We start from the raw sequence: 19538 nt of genomic DNA, 5'->3' as shown, positions 1-19538 counted from the left end.
GGTAGACATTAGACCACTTACACGGAATGAAGAGACTGAGAGTCTGAGATAACACAGTGAGACACTGATCTTCTTTTTGTTTGTGTTCTTTGTGTTCATTTAGACTTTGTAACTTGTCTTTGGAAATGCTTTTGGATAGATTTTGGAACATGGTAATGTTTTGGATGATTTTGTTGTTGTTAGCTTCTTTTGGAGGACTAAGTTTGAATATTGGCTTTGTTGTTGTTGAACACTTTTATTTGAAGTTTTATTGTTATATTTCGGATTATTCAAAGTGTTTGTTTGTTTTTAACTTTTTACATAGCGAAAGTTTCATATTAGGTGCAATATTATTGGGTCCTCGGGTCTATTCGGATCTATTCGGGTCTTATTCGGGTTTTTTTTTTAAATCCAAAAAGTTTCGGGTCCAATTCAGTTTTTTTAAGACGAAATCGAACCCGAATCCGAAAAGAATCGAACCAAACCAAAATTTACAAAATAACCAAATGGGCCTAATTCGTTCAGACCCGAATAACCTGATACATGAAATACCCGACCCGACCTGAACCACGGACCCGAAGGCCCAAGACTAGTTTCTACTTTCTTTCTTTCTTTTTTGGTAACAAGGGTAATTTCTCTTTTCTGGTTTATAGTTATTGTCCCAATGGTTGGGATTTAGTATTTGATTTTAGAGCATAACTAAAGGAACAATCGATGTTGGTCATTAGTTTTTTTTGTTTTTTCTAGTGTCTTACAGTAGCAGAGCCGATTTTGAGTCCAAGCAAAGCAATTTCGTGTTTGCGGCCCCTTTTTAAAAATAAAAATGTTGGCCCTTAAATTTGAAACAATGTTGTTAGTCTAGTTGTAGAACTATGAAAAATTTCTTTCAAAAGGTAATGAGTTCAAAACTCTTTTTTTAGTTTGGGGCTTTCTAAAACTGAGAACTGGTTTAGGAAGAGGCCAACCAAAATAAAAATGTTTTTAGTGGACAAGCTTGTCAAAATCAGATATAAAAATAGCCACAATTAATTAAATAATAATTAAATGGACAATTTTGCTGATGTGAAAATTAAATAGTAATGGCAATTTTATAATATTGTTTTTGTTATAACAGGTTTTTTAGAGCAATTTAGGTACTAAATTTACTACAAACCTATACTTTTCATGGATTAGTCTAGTAATTATAATTAAAATTAAGATTATTCTAGTCAATTTCCCCCTTAAAAATAGTAGATGATTTACATTGAATTAACGGGCATTCAGTTTCTTGTTCGGTTATATTGGCAATACAAGTTAACTATAAGGTTTTAAATTATCGATGATAGTATACAAACCTACCACTTTCACTCCATTTATCTTTTCAACTAATAATGGAAAGGACATTGACATTACACAAACATATATATGAATACTAATATAATGGAACTCCATTATATTAGTAATACACTATTATAGTCTATAGACAAGAAGAATATCGATCGATGGAACGAACGCAAAGCTCTCTTTTCTTTTTACCTCAAAACTCGAGGAGGCGCCTCATGACGCCAAGCAGCTCCATATGAGACGTCATTTGTGGGAAATGCCCTATCGCGTCCTCCATGATCTCCACCGTTGATTTCCCTTTGATCTTCTCCTGCATGAAGTAAGCGACGGAGACAGGTACAACGACGTCGTTTCCTGGCTGTATGACATGGCAAGGCACTGACACTTGCCCCAATAGCTCTCTCTCGTCGCTGCCAAACACTATCTTAGCTAAGGCAAGAGCCGTCTCAGGATTCATCTTCTTAAGGCACTTCTCGAATCTTTGAACCGAGAGAGAGTCTCTCGAGTCAACCACTACGGAGGAGAAAGCAACAGCCCAAGCCTCGTAGTTTGAACCAATGTTGGTGATGATCGCGTCAATATCTTTTGACTCAAACCCTCCTTTGTAATCTTCACTGTTTATATACCTATATATTTACGTTTCAATCTATATTAACAACATTACTATATTTGATCATCTCATTAAGTTTTGTTTTTACATAATAAGTACATTGCATTAGACATATATATATATATATATATATAAGTACATTGCATTAGAGATATATATAGTCAAACATTCCCAACGGTTGCATTAAATTATGGCCGACTTTCTCACCTATAACTATAATAAATATATCTAATTTCATCACTGAATAATTTGTCCTTTTGGAGATATATTTGATAAAATTGGAACGAAAAGATAGCCATATACGTAAGGATGATGACACACAATCTATTTTAAAAAAAAAAGATTGTCTAAAGATTTTCATTATAAAAAAATCACATAATTGACTCTTATTCAATAATTTTCTATGTAGTATCGGACAGTAACTGTTGGAAAGCTAAGTGGTCCACATCATATATATATATATATATATATGCACATATCTACTCTCTTATCTTATATGTTATTACTTTCTTTAAATGAATCTACAATACATAGATATGAGTACATGACTATATAGCATGCATATATAGGCTGCAGGGAAAGAAGACAAGATATGATCATATGTCATATCCATCCAACAAGCTAGAAGCTGATCATGACCACATGTTTAACACTTGGTAACAGTTACACTTCATTATATGCAATATGCAAACACTATCCACATAAAGTCCAATAATTATCGGCTAATAAAGTATATTATCGTAAAGCATAATTTTTTCGTCTTCTTTCATGAAACCCGTATTCATAAGGAATATTTTATTTTGAATGAAGGAAAAAAAATTGATTGCATGTGGAATATTGTACGATCGATATCATCGATGAGATGGTACGTATTACCTTTTAAATTTTTATTGCATGTGCTTATAATTCTCTTTCGAACGTAAATTATAATTGTTAATTATTATCTGTCTTCACTCATTTACTGATTTACAGATACATACGCAGCATATCTACCTTTTGAGAAGAATTGTATCCAATATATAGACCTAATTAAATGATATTTATATCCACAGAACTAGAATACACTTACATATATATATATATATATTCTGTTTTCTACGATTTTCTTGCTTCTAGAGACTACAACCATTTGTTTTACTTCTAATTTTAACTATGGGGAAGTAGTATTTACTAGTGGTATTTAAAAGTGAGCTTACCTGGGAGAAGCAGCGACAAGGAGAAGATTTGTAAACAAGTCGGGCCTTTTAACAGAAGCAGCACAACCGATCATGCCCGACATGGAATGGCCTACGAACACAACAGGGCCAAACTTCAGCTCCTCCATAAGAGCAATAAGATCGTCAGAGAAGGCGTCCAAGGAGTTATACTTTGAAGGGTCGTAAAGAGTTTGGTCTTTGATAGCTCCAGAGAAAAGCCAGTCAAAGACCAAAACTCTAAAAGACTGGGACAAAACCGGTATTATCTTGTCCCAAACCGACTGATCGCCTCCAAACCCGTGTGCCAAGACCATCGACCTCTCACCAGACCCGACGATCTTGGCGTTCATAGCAGCTGCAAGACCGGATATGTTCTGGTTAACCACCATGTTTAACTATTAGAGTGTTTTTAGAGATGAGACAAGCGCTTTGGTAACTTGTGTGCGTTTATATAAAGGGCGAAGAGAGGTGGACTAAGTCTGTGGTTCTTAATTGATATCCAACCACCGATTTTATTAGGCTCGCATTTGATACATCCAAACATTTATGGCCTTTTCAACAATGGCTGTATTTGTATTCATTGTCCATCTACATAGCATCTTATAAGTGGATAAACAATTATTAATCATAAATAAATACACATGAAAACGAATCTTTACTTTTTGGTATTAAAAAGGTATAGTTATTTGGACTGAAAATAAGCTTACATAAACTACTTTTGTTTGTACGTGTAAATGCATTAACTATTAAGCCGTGTAGACATGATTGCAATACACTATCATAATCATAAATTTTAATAGATATAATGATCAAATCATCTAGTTAATGTCTTAATAAAATGGAAGCAGATACGGCTAATTGCCTAATTCTAATAAATTATGTATCCTTTGATAATCATAGTAAAAGTGAGTATATGAACATGTTAAAATGACCTTTTTGCTTTCTAATAGACAATAATGCAAAATTAATATCATCTTACTGTATATCAGTTTTGTTTATCTCCTTCAGAAACTTACGTAGGGTCTACACATATAAGAAGAAAAAAAAATGGAAATAGAAGCGACTTGTAAATATATCGAGTTTTAATCTTTAAGAAAACTAAATATGAAAAGAGACTATATTAACAAGTTAACGTTTTTAGGGCTTGACTGGTTTAAACGCAGCGGTTGCGGTTGCGAGTGCGGGAGTTTGCGGAAGCGGGTGATTACGGTTTTGAGCGTTATTCAGCGGTTTGTACGATTGGTTAAATTTTTTAAGGCATATCCGTTTGCCGGATATTTTTGACTGGCAAATCAACGGTTGTTTTAGCGGTTAAACATAAAATTGCCAAAATAAACATCATATATAATTATAAAAAAAAAACAGAAAAACTATATTATTATGATTAATATCAAAATCACTAGTTCAAAATAATTAATAAAAATTATAAATAAATACTAAATAATTATTTTAAAAACTAATAATTTTCATAATAATATATTTATTTCAATTATTGGGAACATCACTCAAAATTGTATCTAGTAATGTAATAGACTAGAAAAAATTTGCTCCAATATGTGGATTTTCTGGATTTTTCTTATGCATGATGTAAAATTTCTTCAATTTTTTTTAATCGATTTTTTGCACGACCGCAACTCAAATCAACTCCAAATTGTTTATTAGTATTCTTCAAAATACGTTCTTTCTGGAGTGCACTCTACGATACTTATCTTGAGTTTGTTTTTCCACGATAATTCGTTGAAATAACGCACATGTCATTTCGTTTGATCATGTAATTTTCTAAATAACAAAAAAAAAATTATAACAAACTAATTTTGTTATTAATAAGATACATATTTATAATTTCTTACTTTAAAAGTGGAAACAGAACAAGTAATATAAATGAATTAAACCAAAGTTTTATGACACTTATGCTTGTATTTTAATTTTCTTCAACTGATATGAAAGCCATGATTAGAGACTAGAACTTGAGAGGTTAGGGTTTATACATATAGGAGAAGATTATTAGGATTATGGTTTTATAATTATTTTTAATGTGATTTTTTATTTTATTTTTTAGCGTGATTTTATTTGTTTTTTATTTTTTTTACCCACCACTACCGCCCGCAACCGCAAACGCTGGCGGGAAGCAGCTTTTGGATTCAGCGGTATATAACGATACAAAACGATTTGCAGCGATTTCTATGATTGTGATAAAACGCCACTAACCGCTACCAACCGCAAACACTGCGTTTGCGAGTGATAGCGGATGAACCAATCAACACCTTAGTTTGTCAAACACATATCACTAATATATTAATGTATTGAATTAATTTATTTGTTATTTCGAAACTAGTAGCTGTGCGTGGAGTCAATCTTGCCACCAACCGGGAAAATGGTATAACATATTGTATAAAAATGGAGATGATAATAAGTTGTACACTTTTGACTTTTTTTTCTTTTTGCTAAAGAGAAGGATCATTATAGGAATGAAAGTTGAGGTTTTACAAAAGAGCTTAACCTAGTAATTTGAAGTCTTGCCAAGAAAGAAAAATAAATTAACAAGTGAACAAGTGTGAGTAAGGAAAGGAAGATTTCCTTATTCAATCCAAAGTATCAACACATCTTAGAACTTTCGTCTATGTCATCTAGTCGTGATTGTATTGCGAAAATCTCGATCAATTTCTTGAAAGATGGGCGAAAGAAGTATCACTGGCTGATTGTGAACAAGATTGTTTCTTTGTTTTCAAATATGATAGACCACTGACCGAGCCGCCAATTTCCGGAGAATCGATGGGGAGGATGCTCTTTGGACGGTGGTCCAGGTGATAAGATCTGTCCATGAGTCGTAATTGTGTGGAAGGAGCCGCAGTCTAGTCGGAATTATGTGCCAGATGTCTACACTTTTGACTTCTCTTGAAACAAAATCTTGTCGCTAGCATAAGTTTTGTACTCATATTTATTTACGTTTTAAACAAACCCATCCTTAGACACTAAGTCACTAACCATCTACTACACTTACGATGGATTAACAAAATAAAAAAAATCTTCATGTTAGTGGGGATTACTCGCTAAGCTCAAAGCCTTAAAATTAGTCACTCAAATAGATTTTTTTTAAAGGTGATTTTTAATTGTTTTTTTTAATGCTTAATAGTATCTTCCAATCGTCCCTAATTGTCACCTAGTCCACATGTGAAAAACCAAAACTCACATAACGAATTAATCCATTTAACTATCCATCGATCTAAACTTATACCAAGTTTATCAGAATCATATCGATCATTTTTTGGATAAACGATATTCGGTAAAGTAAATTAAATGAATACAATATTTTTCTTATTAAAAAAAAAAATCGAACCGCGTCTAAGAAATCATTGGGAATAGTGGGGGCTTGCCAATCTGATTCGTTTTGACATTTAGCAATAAGAAAAGATACCCAAACAAAAACAAACAAATGAACAAGCGTCCAACCTAACACTAATCTAGTGATAGCAAATAAAAAACTTTACCGTCTAAACTGTTGTAACCGAGAATGTTATGTCGCAATATTTTTGCTAAAGTCGAATTACTCAAATGTAGATGAGGCTTAAATTGGTCCAGAGCCTAAAATTGAGAGATATTTTGGTCAGAAAAAGAAGACAAGAAGCACACAACCGCACATGAGGAATCTGGAGGACCAGACCCAAAAAGTTTGGTTTTGTCCATACCTTGTCTTTTTCTTCTTCCAAATTTGGACCGGTTATTATCCTACGTCAATTTCAGGATTTTAAAAAATTGAAAAATTCTTAGTATATTACAATTTATTGACTCTAATTCGGGTAATTTATTTGTAGTTGTTGTGCGTGCATGTATGGATTTTACAAAAGATGGTAATGTTTTCTGTTAGCAATTTTAACTTGGTAACTAAAAACTATATATATATATATATATATATACGTTTGAGTTTGATAAAAGGATAACTAAAAAAACAACAACGTTATTATGTAGTAACGTAAATGTACGGTATTTGTTTGATTAAAACTATATATACATATTACATTTGACTTTCGAATAGTTCGAGACGACCTTAATCAACCGTGTCACACATATGCTTCTCAGAAACAGGCGAGGTAAAGTATAAAAAGAATATCTTTATCAAAAAAAGAGAAATCTAAAAACATGACTACTATTCTCAATTAGCTAAGAAGGGAGAGTATGTGACATAATGATTTCGTTTTGCACAATTACAAAAGGCCAAGTGAAACGCATGCCAAAAAGTTGGGTTTCGTCGTGTAGTAATTAAAGTCCATGACCAATCTTTCCTCTCCACCACTCAATTGCGTTACCCAATTTAATTAGTAAATTATCTTTTCGCATCATTAATTCTCCATATTTTATATATAGTGATTTGAAGATTGTAATTTACTTTTCCCACCCACTCCAGAGAGAAGTAGAAGAAGAAACTGATCACATATGAAAAAACTTTAAACTTTCTAAAACTAAACTTTTAAAAATCCTAATTGCAATATATTCCCGGTGTCATCATTTCAAACCATCAATTTATCTCGATGGCATAATTGTCACACTTCACTTTGTGTTTTTTTTTTCTTGTGAACATTACACTTCACTTTGTGTTGTGTTATCGTTTTCATTATCTAACGTGAATTTGGGCGATGACTTGGCAGTTGGCACACACTAGATTTTATTTATTAATAACCGTTATAAACCGTAACATGCAGTCCATATCAAATATTTTTGAGGGGAAAAAAAAAAAGAAATAGTATAGGTTACAAAGATTTTGATAAAGAAAATTGAATCTTCTGTGAAAAAGTCAGTGCATCATGCAATATAAGTACATGATGTTCCTGGTTTGGTCTTACAAAACCTTAAGTCTAGATCGAATATTTTATCTTTGGATTTTATCCCAAACTTAGGGGTTAAGTTGTTAGAAAACAAGTCTTAAACAAATAACTTTTTATTATGTCAAATTTTTTACTTGTATAGATGTAATGGATGTTCTAATTATTTTTCACAGTTTTAAAGTTTACATCCAATTATCATAAATAATTAAAAGCAACATGCGAAATCAGTTGATGTTAAACTAGTGTCTCGGTCAAAAACGAACAAACAAAAGTGAAGAAACGTTTTTGACTTTCTAGCAGTTACATACAGATAAATAACTCAATCAGTTTTGAAAACTACTGATATTTGTAAATTAATTAGATAGGAAAGAGAAAAAAAGAGAGTTCATATGAGAGAAAAAAAAAACAAGAACAATTTATTATTACTTAATGGAAATGGCCCCAAAATATTTGAATTTTAATAGCTCTGAACTTTTCCTACCTCCTAAGATGTGAGCTCTTTACGCAAGGTCCCCAAAATTTGTGAAAGGAAATTGTAATCCTTGTAACACTAGAAAGAGTTTTTAGCAACAAAAAAAAAAGCATAAAAAAAGAATAAAAAGAGAGAAATAGAAACAAGCAATTAAATGATCGAAAAGTGAGAGAGATAGAGAGCAAATTGCCTTTTGCCTTTAAAAGCCGGTTCCTACTCTCCTTCCCCGCCATAAATGATGTCGCATTAACCGTCATTTATCCTACAATACAATAATGTATGTATATACACATGCGCACCACGTGTTCAATGTTCCATTGAATCATCCATACTCTAAATACTACAAAGAGATGAGGCTAAATCGTGAGGACCAGGGTAGAAATCTTTGTAAAGTTTTTATGTGTTGTAGACAAACATAGTTTCTTGACATGTGATTTTCTTTAGAATATTATTGTGAATTTTGCAAAAAAGTAAGAAGGAATCAAAATATGTAAAGAGAAAAATGATCTGGGGTAAATATGTGTTTAATATTACTTACTTTTGTTTAAGGTGTGAATATAAACCTTTAAAACTCACATTTATGTTGTATCAAAACCCAATTGTTATAAGATTAAAACTGGTGATGCATTCGGCTTGTTTCTTTACTCGCTTGAGAAGTACCTCGTAGCAGTACATCAATTGAATTTAAGTAACCTAAAAACAACAAAAGAAGGGAATATGAGTATCGGAAGAAAAAACATGTCATACTTAGCAAAAAGTAGAAATTAAATGTCTCATTAACTTCTTTTATTGCATAAAAGATTTGTGTTGTTTCCAAGTTCCAACTAAGAAGCCAACGAGTTGATAGGTTGATATAAAATTTCGCTGTAAATTTTTTTAACAAGTCCTTGTGGACAGTTGATTTGATGGAGCTCCGCAATCTACATTCAAAGCAAGTCAAATCGGTGGAGAAAATTTAACAAGAAAAAACAAAGAATAAGAAAAAATGAGAAGAAACCACATGCACACAATGGTATTTTTGAATAGATTTCACCTCATACACGCCATATTCCAGCCAAATTTCTTTATAGTCATTTCTTGAAATGTCAAGTTTTGTATGGTTATTAGACTTAATTTCCCTACCCAAATTTGCCTTAAAAGGATCTAATCATAGTCAGTGTTGTGGTTACTTATTCTCCTTTGTTTGTGCCTAAGTGAGCAATTAACTGATCAAGTGTTGAATTCCAAAAGCAGCCCAACGATTCTTGTACACTTGAAAATCATTTTCAACCTCTTTAAAACCAAAAAAAAAAATCTACAGATTTCATCATCAATCTCCATCAACAATGGGAAACTCTCTAAAGTCTTTCAAAGAACAACCTCATTCAACGGCTTACGAGCCTCTCATCTCTGTTTCAGGTACATCTCTGTTTTTAAAATGCAACTTTTTAACGTTTTTGTTTACATAATGTAGTATCTATATACCTAACTTTGAGACAGAAAACGAGAACATGAGAGTCTTCAGCTTCGCCGAACTGAAGAAAGCAACGAAGAATTTTAGAAGAAACATGGTCGTAGTTGACCACGGTTGGTCTGTTCGGACATTTTACAAGTGCTACATAGACCGTACCACATTTACTCTATCAAGAACTGACACTGGAACCGCTGTTTCTGTCATGGATTGTGATAGTTTACCGCACACTCTACATGAATGTGAGGTAATCAAGCAAAGTCTGTCCAACTTTATGCAAGTAATATGTTGTAGCAAAACCTTATATGTCTTTGTCTCACTTGTGTATCTGATGGGCACAAAACCTATGATTTGCAGGGACAAGTGAAGTTTCTAGGACAGATTTATCATCCTAACTTGGTCAAACTTTTGGGTTACTGTTGTAAAGATAACAAATCAAACTTCTTGGTTTTTGAATACTTTCACAAAGGAAGTTTGGACCGTCACATTTACGGAAGTTAAGATCTCTCATGTGTCCATTCCAAGAATCGGTATATATAAGACAATTTTGCTTTTACTTATAGTTTCATGTTTCTCTCAACAGAAGAAGAGGCATTGACATGGGAAATACGGGTCAATATCGCCATTGGAATAGCTCGAGGTCTTGTGTTTATCCACTCGATCAAGAACATCCCGCTACATCAAGAACTCAGAATGCATAACATTATGCTTGACGAGGTAATGATTTTTATTTCCATACTTTGTTTTAGTTCTATGATCTTAGAATTTAATACCCTAAGTTTGGATATTTCGTCAGCAAAACAATGCAAAATTGCTTTATCTTGTACCAAACGAACAATATTTGGATGATGATGAACGAATCATAAGAGGAGATGTATACAACTCTCCTGAATGGATCAAAGGTACCGTACACCAAAATCTAAACTTTTGTTTGGAAAAATTCTGATTAATCTTTTCATTATTCAATGTTTTGGACTAATCATGTAATGTATGTAGGTGATTATGTGGAAGCTAAGACAGATGTTTTCACATTTGGTCTGATCTTGCTTGCGCTTTTAACTGGTTCAAAATCTGCAGTTAAAAAAGAGATTACCAAAAGAGCATGTGTATGGACATCTTTATTGTCCGATGATCATAAGATTGGGGAAATAATCGATCCGCGACTTGGGAATAATTGTCCCATGAATGCGGTGACACAGATGGGCACACTCATCAGAAGATGCACCAAGTGGGACAAGATTAAACGACCATTGATGCAAGAAGTCTTGGATACTCTAAATTACATTGCAGAGATTAAGGATTAATGTGTAGAGCTTACTCATATTTGATATTGGAATAGTTAAGTGGTACAAGTCTTTGTATACTCTCAACTTTATTTCATAGTAATCTTCAGCCTATTAGTACAACCATTGTTTATATAAATTAACATCTGCTTAATCCCACTTTGTCTTGCAAAACTCAAATTGGCAGCAAATTATATTCAGTATTTGATTATTTGGCTACTATACAATTAATTGGCTCATATCAAGACCTTTAAACCATGGCAAAGAGACAACAAACCGGTTATGGAAGGAAGACAACAAAACATAACAAATAGTTCATAAACTCTTCATTTAACAGATATGGACAGAAACCAAGGAATTAAGGCAAAACACTTGCCCTCAAGAGTCTATTATGTCAAATCCTAAATCCTAAATCCAATCCAAAGAGATTGCAATGGGGTCATCCTGTGGTCCACCAAATGACCATAAAATATCCGAATCCATGTTAGAGGAATCATGGACTATTTGTTGTTCTAATCATATTATTCATAAATACTAATACTAAGAAAGAATATCGTTGAATAATAGCTGATTAGTGAGATTATTATTATTACTCCAAGAGCTTGCTGCAGCAAAATCCATTGCTTTGCTTTTTGGTGGAGACAACATCAGAGAATGCATCAAGAAGCTGTCCAGCAAGGCTGCTTGGATCATCCTCTAGAGTCTGCACAAATGTGCTCACGACCGATTGCTCCTGAGCGGACGAGCTCAGGCTGAACCATGTCAAGAACCTGACCCTGAACGTTTTATCAATGTGGCCTTCACACTCTAGCAACCTGATCACCTTCACACATTTCTCAATAGTGTCATCGATCGGCGAGCTGTCACACTCGTGGTTCTCTGACTCGTGACTGTCTGAATTTGCTTTCCTCTTCCTGGTCGTGAGGAAATCAAACTCGGGATCATCACCGCTTCCATCTGATCTCACCAAGCAGTTGTTCTTCTTCTGTGTACCGTTAGACACTGCATCATCATCATCATCATCTACCTCATCGTCATCATAATTACCATTATTATGATCATCAGCCTCAGCAAGTGATTCTAATGGCACACCATTGTCTTCACCTCCAGAAGAATCAGGTGGAGTGAATTCCTCATTCAAGTCTGGCACTGAAACTATATTTAGATCAAACCCAAGTGGTCGCCGAGCTGGCAATTCTTCTTCTGGTTCACTGCTTTTATCAGTATCTACATTATAGAACGCGTCAAGCAAGCCTTCCTCTTGAGCTTCAGCCAACTGCACATATTTTGCAAGTTGTCCGATCTTGAATCTCGAGGAAACGCTACTTTTATCCTCTCGATCCAAAGGTTGATCCTTTTCTACTAAATCAATTCTCCTCTTTTTCCTACCATCCACTGAGCTATCACCACTCTGTTGCAATAACTCAACGCTCTTGGTAAAGCACCTAGCATTAGAATGGCCTAATAAACCAGCTTCTGTGTAAGATACAACACGGAATGTATACTCTGTGCAAGGCTCGAGGTCAGATATCACCATCCTCCTATCGTTTCTACTCAGCTCAACAAACTGATCATCCTCTGGCGTCTCTCCTTTCTTGAACCACCATAACTTATATCCCTTAATATCACATTCCTCAGCACTAGGAAGCTCAATCAGACGAAGAGTCACTTGTGTAGGTGCAATATCTTCAAAACGAAACCTGCAAGCAGCAGGAATCGAAACTGCGCAAAAAAAACAAATTAATGCAAGAAGCCATTGCAATAAAACAATAAAAGCCAATCCTTTTAAGACAAGACATTGCCAAAACTAAACCCAAAACGTCTCCAACACAAACCTCTGGCTGCATTGGCTGACCAGTCCTCTGCCATTTTTATAGCAGAAGTGCAAAGCTCTTGCACCTCGCTTGCAACAGGAAGCCGACTAACAATGCCACGATCAGTTCTCGCAGATGGCCCATCAAGAGGACCGACTTCATCTTCAAGCATAGATTTAGCAGCTTTTACAATCTCATGTAACTCACAAAACCGACAAGTCCCATTCAGAAGCCTATAACTCAATTCTATCCTGTAACACAATACATCTCTCCTTCTGGCTTCCTTTGCTGCCATAAGCTGCTTCTTCCAACATCTTCATAAACACACACACACACACACATTAATGAAGAATCTCAGAAACTTAATGAAGGAAAAAGGTGAAAACTTTACCCAAGAATCTCAGAAACTTTGCCGCAAGAGTAGCAGCAGAAACACCCATCGAGCTTCATCAGATTCCCAAGACTTGTAACTCCAACCTTGTCTTCTCGAAAGGCACACTCGAGATGGCAAGATAAGCCACAGAACTCGGCATCATCTGGTTTCTCGGGCTCGCAAACTAACCAGAGACTAGGGTCCTTGTTCTCGTCGAAGTTATGGCAGACGCAGCAAGAACATCTCTTGCAAAAGGAATCGTCTCTGGGCACATTGGCTCTGCAAGATGCGTTCTTGCAGATCCATGATTTCATCAAGGATCCACCATCGCCGTGTTGTTGTTTCTTGCTGGATTTTTTCTCGATTGCGTCGTGCTTCTTGTTTGACTTGTTTTTGTTCTTGCGGGATTGCGAGATCTTCGTTTTCGTCGATGATGAATCCATTTTTGTTTCTTGTTCAGGAATTAAAAGTCTTTCTTAGCTCTTCTCGCAGACTCCTTCGTCGGTACCGTCGAGAAACCATGATCGTCTCGTCCTGCGTCGAGATTTGGAGACATGTCTCCGTGATTGAAGCGAGCAGAGTTTTCAGGTCGCTGTAGATTTCAGCGTCGCCTGAGAATGATTTTGCCGCGGCGGCTTAATTTGGGGAAAAAAGAGAGAAAGTTAGGGATTCTAGGGCACACGTGTAATTTTAATATTTTGTAATTTGTTTTTCTTTTTCTGTAGCTTGGTAAAGACAATTTAATTCATAAGGTGCTTTTATTTTCCTTAGGGAGCCCTGTTTTCCTTTTTTTTTTTTTAATCACAGCTTTAGCTTCAACTCTTGTTAACAATAAAAATTTTGATCTATAGCTTATTTTATTTTAATAATTTTTTTTCTTAACCTCTCATTTTTCAAAATGTTTAAATAATATTTGAACAAAAGAGAATTAAGATTTGCCTTGTTTTTTTTGTTTTGTTTTTTTTTATATAGGTGATGGAGTCTAATCCAACTAAACCAGTAGATAGAAGGAAGAATCTTTCACTAACGAGTTCATCATGTCGAAGAAAATCCACCAAAACAAAAATAGCAATTGTATCGGCCACATTGTTGCTTTGTCGTGTCACCTGCTTAAACTCTATTCATGCAAATCAGCTTTTCCAATAATTTGATATCTTGGATCAAATTGTTTAAAATTTTGTGTTACCGTCGACCAAAACAACAAAGTCCACTAACGACTACTAAACCAACTAAAAACAAATATATAAATGTGAAGACTCTCACAGCTTACGACTGAACTTAATGCAATCTCGGTTACTTAATGGTTTATATTGAAACAAGAACGTGGGTTGGATTTTAGAAGATGCAAACAAGTGATTTCATAAAATTGTCTCAATACTTTTTTTTACTTTTAAAAAAAAGTCAATATTAAATCTGACATGGAGACCAGCTGATCCATTTCAAAGCAAGATTCGGTAAACGAGGCTAGGTATCAGCTATGGGCATAGGAGGGGGCTTCCTATGGTCCACACTTCACACGACTGATATTTACCGATTTTCTAAAGATATGTATTACTAGATATGTATTACTAGATAGTTTTAAATATAGATTTGTGGCCCAATATAAACTTCTTAATGAAAGAAATATAATGTTTTTTGTTATTACACTTCCATGACTGAATACCATAACTAATCATAGGCCTAAATAATCATATCCACTAACACGCATTATTGAAGTGATGACTATATTTTATTCATTCATCAAACCAAATTTTTGTTTTTACTGGCGATATTCGTGTGGATTTACTCGATTTTGATTCCGTATCAGAACTCGAGAGGTTTTTAATCTAATCCCCAATTGATAGTAAGTGAACTGGACATTTTTATATATCACTTTAAAGAATTATATATTCCAATTTAATACTCATCATAACTAGTATGTGTGTTCATATATTTGTTTTCAAATGATTTAGGTCTCGCAGTTTTTATATTTTGGGAAATTAAGAACCAGTCCTCATTAAATAGTAAATACAAGCACATGCTTAAACTTAATCAGTCATCCTCATTCATTTATATAATACTATAATGAGCTAAAGATATTACAAATTGAATGGATCCAAAAAGAAGGATAGATTAGAAAGATAGATGCGTGCATGTGTGTACCTAAGCATAATTAGATAATGATAATAACATAACATGGAGATGGAGATGGAGATGGACATGAAAGGCCCATGTGGAATAGAAAGAAATTAAGAAGAAGACCAAAGCTGAGCATTCTTGACCTTACAAATACTCTCTAACACATCTATTGGCATTATGTTCCCCTTCACCACTACCTTCTTGCTTTCAAGCTCCACTTTGTACCATGTCACTCCTGTTTATAATTGAAATAAATCCATTAGTATAACATCTTAGTTTGACAAACTTATTCTGTTCAGAAAATCCAAGAATCATACACAAACCAACAGTTATAATGTTTTAATTTCTGTTCTATTTCAGTTTCCAATGGATTTTTAATAAAAGAAATGGAGAAATATTTTTTAAGGTCTTTTTCTTTCCCAACAAATGATTGCAACTATCATCTTAATAAATATTTATTAATGTTATTTTTTTGTTATATGTAATCTTACGTAAATATCTTTGATATTAACGCGTTCTTGTAAGTTTTTGAGCGACGGAAGAAAAAGATAAATAAACTAGATGCAATAATTGAATTCATGTCTTGTGATTGCATTTCCCTAAAAGAAATGCCCAAAATAATAAAGAAGATTTGGCGTTACCGTCTAATTTAGAAATATGCTTCTCGACTTTCTTCGCACATCCGTAGCAATGCATAGACACCTTTAGCTCCACTACCTGCATACATCACCATCACCAACCGGACAATTTAATTGATTATTGCTAATATAACACTAGAAATGACTCAATTAAAATCTTATATGAAATCTGAATTGTTATAACTTTATTTTTAGTTGGCGAATTTTTATAACTTATAAGCATCACGATATTTTTATATGATTTTGGGAGAACCCAAAAAAAAAACTAACTTCGAATAACAAGAAAACCGCACAACACCATAGAAGAGAAAAAAAAAAAAAAAACCCCACACAATTTTTAAGTGCTAATAAAACATTTATTTCACGGTTTCCCAAAACTTTGCATTGTCATAAGCATTTTTCAAAGCTCAAGAAATTATCTTAGGCTAATAATGTTGAGGATGATCTGTGGGTACCTTAGGCTTAAGATGAAAGGCAAGAGTCTGACGATGATCATCAGCTACTACATCTTTCAATCTCATGATCTTCCCAGAATTCTCTGTTGAAGAATCTATCAGTGGTTTCTTCTCAAACTCTTCTTCTTCTTCATCGTTTTCTAGAGTGTTTAGACAAAAACATGAACACTGATTTGTCGGAAGAAACAGACAATCCCATAATCTCCCAATTTTCTGGAGCTTACCCATTGATTTTGAAAAGTAATTAAGGTTTGTTTTCTGGAGCTTACTCTCTGAGTGATGTTGGGAAGACTAAAGAGAAGTTGGGTGAGAGAGGAGAGAAATACTTGCTTGTATTACACACTTACACTGTCTTAAAGAGATGGAGAGAGAGAAATAAGGTGTGTGAAGAAGTCAAACATTGAAATGATTTTGTAGAAACCGATAAATTTACTATAGTTTTTTATTATTATCATAATTTCATCAACTACAATGTTAAATACTTAAATCTATCATTAGATTTATGTTACTTTAGTCATTTTTCTTCCTCTTTAATTGAGTTTAAACCATTGTGGTGAACCAATTCAATAATAGATCTTGATTGGTATGGCGAGAAGTAGTCCTTTTTTTAATCAAACAAAATAGTTTTCTTTATATATCAGTTCTAAGAAGCTTTTTTTTTGTTGCTTTTAAATTGCATATTACTGAACTTATGACAGAATGTCATCCAATGGAAGTGCAAAAACTGTTTACAAGCATACAATTATATGTTATATAATATGACTTGACAAGTGATAAAAGAAAAAAAAAACAAAGAAGAAGACATAGGTCACATCTCACGCTCAACAACTCTCCAACATTGACACCAATTTTCTTATGTCATTGGAAATAAAGAAAAATCGATATTCATAAAACTATAAGAGTGAATTAGTGAGTGAGGCATGAGGCATGAGGCATGAGGCATGTGATGCAAGCTAAGTTAGTGTGACTTGTAGTTTTGTTTAATTGATTGAAGAGTGGATAAGCATCTTCTCTTTTGGCTCCACTCCCGCCGCTCCGCTTCTCTAATTTTTCTTTTTAAATCTATTTTGATTCCCCCATCTCGCTGTTTATATATACGATTCAGCTAAAAACATGAAAAAAGTAGTAAAAATTTTCTTCTTTTTTAATCTCTTTCCCCTAATTTTAATCTCTCATTTTCATAGATAAGATGAACCTGATAACATGAACTTCCGACCAGAAAAATAGAGGGGGGTTATAAAACCATTAAAATACGATTGATGAGCCTATGAAGAACAACATGTGGGAAGATGGTATTATATGCTAAGTGCTTTAGTTTAATCACGTGAAAAAAGACAAATGCATAATTCTCCTTCTGCATGCCAAAACATGTTCTTTTATTTCCATGCTTACTATCCAAGCTCCATTAATTATGTTCCTACTTCATGTGCTTTTTAGCTGGTTAATTATATTTCATTAGCAAATAGTTATATCCTTATATTTAATCTTTTTGAACAGGGAAATTCCGATCGAGTTTTAGACGCATAATCACCCTGAGCGGGACAAACATTGATAATTATAATTGTTTGTTAATGTTTGTTAAAATGTACGTAATTAACATTAACAAACATATTGGGGTCAGAAATCAATTTTTATCGAGTTAGGTTGAAATCATGTTGGGTATAAATAGAATTGTATTAATCAAATTTAGATAATTCCATCAAATATCAACGCTGATAATGTATAATTTGATGGTATTGACAGCATAACTTATATTAGTTTATGCATACATATCATCATATAATTATAATACCTAGTATAGTTATAAATATATTTTTAAAATAGACAATACTTTATGTAGCTGACAATCCTTTTTCAATTTAAAAATAAATAAATTCAACATTTTAATCAATTAAACCAGCTCAGTTCTCTTAGTTTTGATGAATTTGAAGCTTGTTTACTCAATTCTCTCAGTTTTGATGTATTTGAAGCTTGTTAGGAAATGTGTGAATACGTAACAAAAAACCAAAAAATGATTAAAAACACAACTGACAAGAGGCTGGAACTCGTACATCATTTTTTTTTTCTTAAAGTAAAAGTGCATTGCAAACATTTTGCTTAGTTCTGATGGGGTCGGATGCATTAATGCTAGTTAGTATGATCGCACCATACATCAATTTTGTAATGAGTTATGAGTTATGACCTTGCAAATCATTGTATATGTTTTTTAATCTTTTATTTTGCCAAGCCAAAAAATTGAACCTAGATAGTTCATAGAAATCTAATCAGAAACTTCTATAACATATTATTCTATTCAAAGAAAAATATGAAAATCCAAAATATTTAATTCCTACTAAATAATTCACATATTTTCGAATTTAGTGGTACCTCTAAGAAGATATGATTAACGTATTGAAAATATGTCACAAATAGTACTATATATTGGTCTCCGAGTTAAAACGAAAAATCATGCGTCAAATATGTCACTAATACTAATTCTTATTTATAAAAAGTTGGCATCGGCACCGCCCCAATTATTGGAGATTTGGAGAGGCATGGCAACACTTGGTCCACCCAACTATTTTATTTTATGTTTATTAGATTTCCTTTTAACATTTCTCCGTAGCATACTTGCATGGCATGAACATTTTATTATATTCGGTCGTGCCAGAAAAAGAAAAAGTAAAAGAAAAAACAAAAACAGAAACCATTTGGTTCTCCTTTTCCTTCTTAACACGGTTAATCAATTTGGTAAATATATCGCAAGTTTTCTCTAAACAAATTTTTTATAGAAATTGATGATATACTCCTCAATCCTCCTATTTCGACATTCCACGCATTTAAACATAGTTGACTCTCGCTAATATGGAAAGCTCTCCCGCTGAAACAAAATACTAATAAGAAAAAGAAATCAGACTTTACCAAAAAAAAAAAAGAAAAAAAATCTGGATCGAAAAGAGATATCATAAATACTCATTGCCGGAATTGGCATAATAGAGAGACAAGAGAAATGGAATTGTGGAAACAT

At 33.5% G+C, this 19538-nt stretch overlaps 4 protein-coding genes across 4 annotated transcripts; 1 reads left to right on the top strand and 3 right to left on the bottom strand.

Moving 5' to 3' along the window:
- Positions 1 to 1272: 1272 nt before the first annotated feature.
- LOC18013555 (probable esterase KAI2) lies at positions 1273 to 3544 on the bottom strand. The gene is made up of 2 exons (XM_006418687.2): positions 3109 to 3544; positions 1273 to 1928 (listed from the first exon to the last, which is right to left on the bottom strand). The coding sequence occupies exons 1-2, from the start codon at positions 3495 to 3497 to the stop codon at positions 1496 to 1498; spliced, it is 822 nt and encodes a 273-aa protein (XP_006418750.1). The 5' UTR covers positions 3498 to 3544; the 3' UTR covers positions 1273 to 1495.
- Positions 3545 to 9725: 6181 nt separating this feature from the next.
- On the top strand, positions 9726 to 11154 carry LOC18013540 (putative inactive serine/threonine-protein kinase At5g11400). The gene is made up of 6 exons (XM_006418686.1): positions 9726 to 9798; positions 9880 to 10097; positions 10208 to 10346; positions 10434 to 10567; positions 10647 to 10752; positions 10847 to 11154. Exons 1-6 carry the CDS (start codon positions 9726 to 9728, stop codon positions 11152 to 11154), a joined length of 978 nt encoding a protein of 325 aa, XP_006418749.1.
- Positions 11155 to 11462: 308 nt separating this feature from the next.
- Positions 11463 to 14008, bottom strand: LOC18013539 (VIN3-like protein 1). The gene is made up of 3 exons (XM_006418685.2): positions 13339 to 14008; positions 12969 to 13261; positions 11463 to 12855 (listed from the first exon to the last, which is right to left on the bottom strand). The coding sequence occupies exons 1-3, from the start codon at positions 13761 to 13763 to the stop codon at positions 11723 to 11725; spliced, it is 1851 nt and encodes a 616-aa protein (XP_006418748.1). The 5' UTR covers positions 13764 to 14008; the 3' UTR covers positions 11463 to 11722.
- Positions 14009 to 15455: 1447 nt separating this feature from the next.
- On the bottom strand, positions 15456 to 16855 carry LOC18013528 (heavy metal-associated isoprenylated plant protein 8). The gene is made up of 3 exons (XM_006418684.2): positions 16532 to 16855; positions 16080 to 16155; positions 15456 to 15673 (listed from the first exon to the last, which is right to left on the bottom strand). The coding sequence occupies exons 1-3, from the start codon at positions 16757 to 16759 to the stop codon at positions 15549 to 15551; spliced, it is 429 nt and encodes a 142-aa protein (XP_006418747.1). The 5' UTR covers positions 16760 to 16855; the 3' UTR covers positions 15456 to 15548.
- Between the last annotated feature and the right edge of the window lie 2683 nt (positions 16856 to 19538).

This window comes from Eutrema salsugineum, unplaced genomic scaffold, assembly GCF_000478725.1.
Source record: "Eutrema salsugineum unplaced genomic scaffold, Eutsalg1_0 scaffold_4, whole genome shotgun sequence".
NCBI lineage: Eukaryota > Viridiplantae > Streptophyta > Magnoliopsida > Brassicales > Brassicaceae > Eutrema > Eutrema salsugineum.
The sequence above is the reverse complement of the archived record's forward strand: the minus strand, read 5'-3'. Positions and strand labels throughout refer to the sequence as shown.

Bases quoted from the DNA above. Each gene is read 5' to 3' on its own strand.
- LOC18013555 (XM_006418687.2), bottom strand. From the start codon at position 3,497: ATGGTGGTTAACCAGAACATATCCGGTCTTGCAGCTGCTATGAACGCC. The intron at 1,929-3,108 runs GTAAGCTCACTT...GTAAATATATAG, and splicing joins CTTGTCGCTGCTTCTCCCAG to GTATATAAACAGTGAAGATT.
- LOC18013540 (XM_006418686.1), top strand. From the start codon at position 9,726: ATGGGAAACTCTCTAAAGTCTTTCAAAGAACAACCTCATTCAACGGCT. The intron at 10,098-10,207 runs GTAATCAAGCAA...TATGATTTGCAG, and splicing joins ACACTCTACATGAATGTGAG to GGACAAGTGAAGTTTCTAGG. The intron at 10,753-10,846 runs GTACCGTACACC...TAATGTATGTAG, and splicing joins CTCTCCTGAATGGATCAAAG to GTGATTATGTGGAAGCTAAG.
- LOC18013539 (XM_006418685.2), bottom strand. From the start codon at position 13,763: ATGGATTCATCATCGACGAAAACGAAGATCTCGCAATCCCGCAAGAAC. The intron at 13,262-13,338 runs GTAAAGTTTTCA...GTGTTTATGAAG, and splicing joins AAAGTTTCTGAGATTCTTGG to ATGTTGGAAGAAGCAGCTTA. The intron at 12,856-12,968 runs GTTTGTGTTGGA...TTTTTTGCGCAG, and splicing joins GTCAGCCAATGCAGCCAGAG to TTTCGATTCCTGCTGCTTGC.
- LOC18013528 (XM_006418684.2), bottom strand. From the start codon at position 16,759: ATGGGTAAGCTCCAGAAAATTGGGAGATTATGGGATTGTCTGTTTCTT. The intron at 16,156-16,531 runs GTACCCACAGAT...TGATGTATGCAG, and splicing joins CCTTTCATCTTAAGCCTAAG to GTAGTGGAGCTAAAGGTGTC. The intron at 15,674-16,079 runs GTAACGCCAAAT...AATTATAAACAG, and splicing joins GCATATTTCTAAATTAGACG to GAGTGACATGGTACAAAGTG.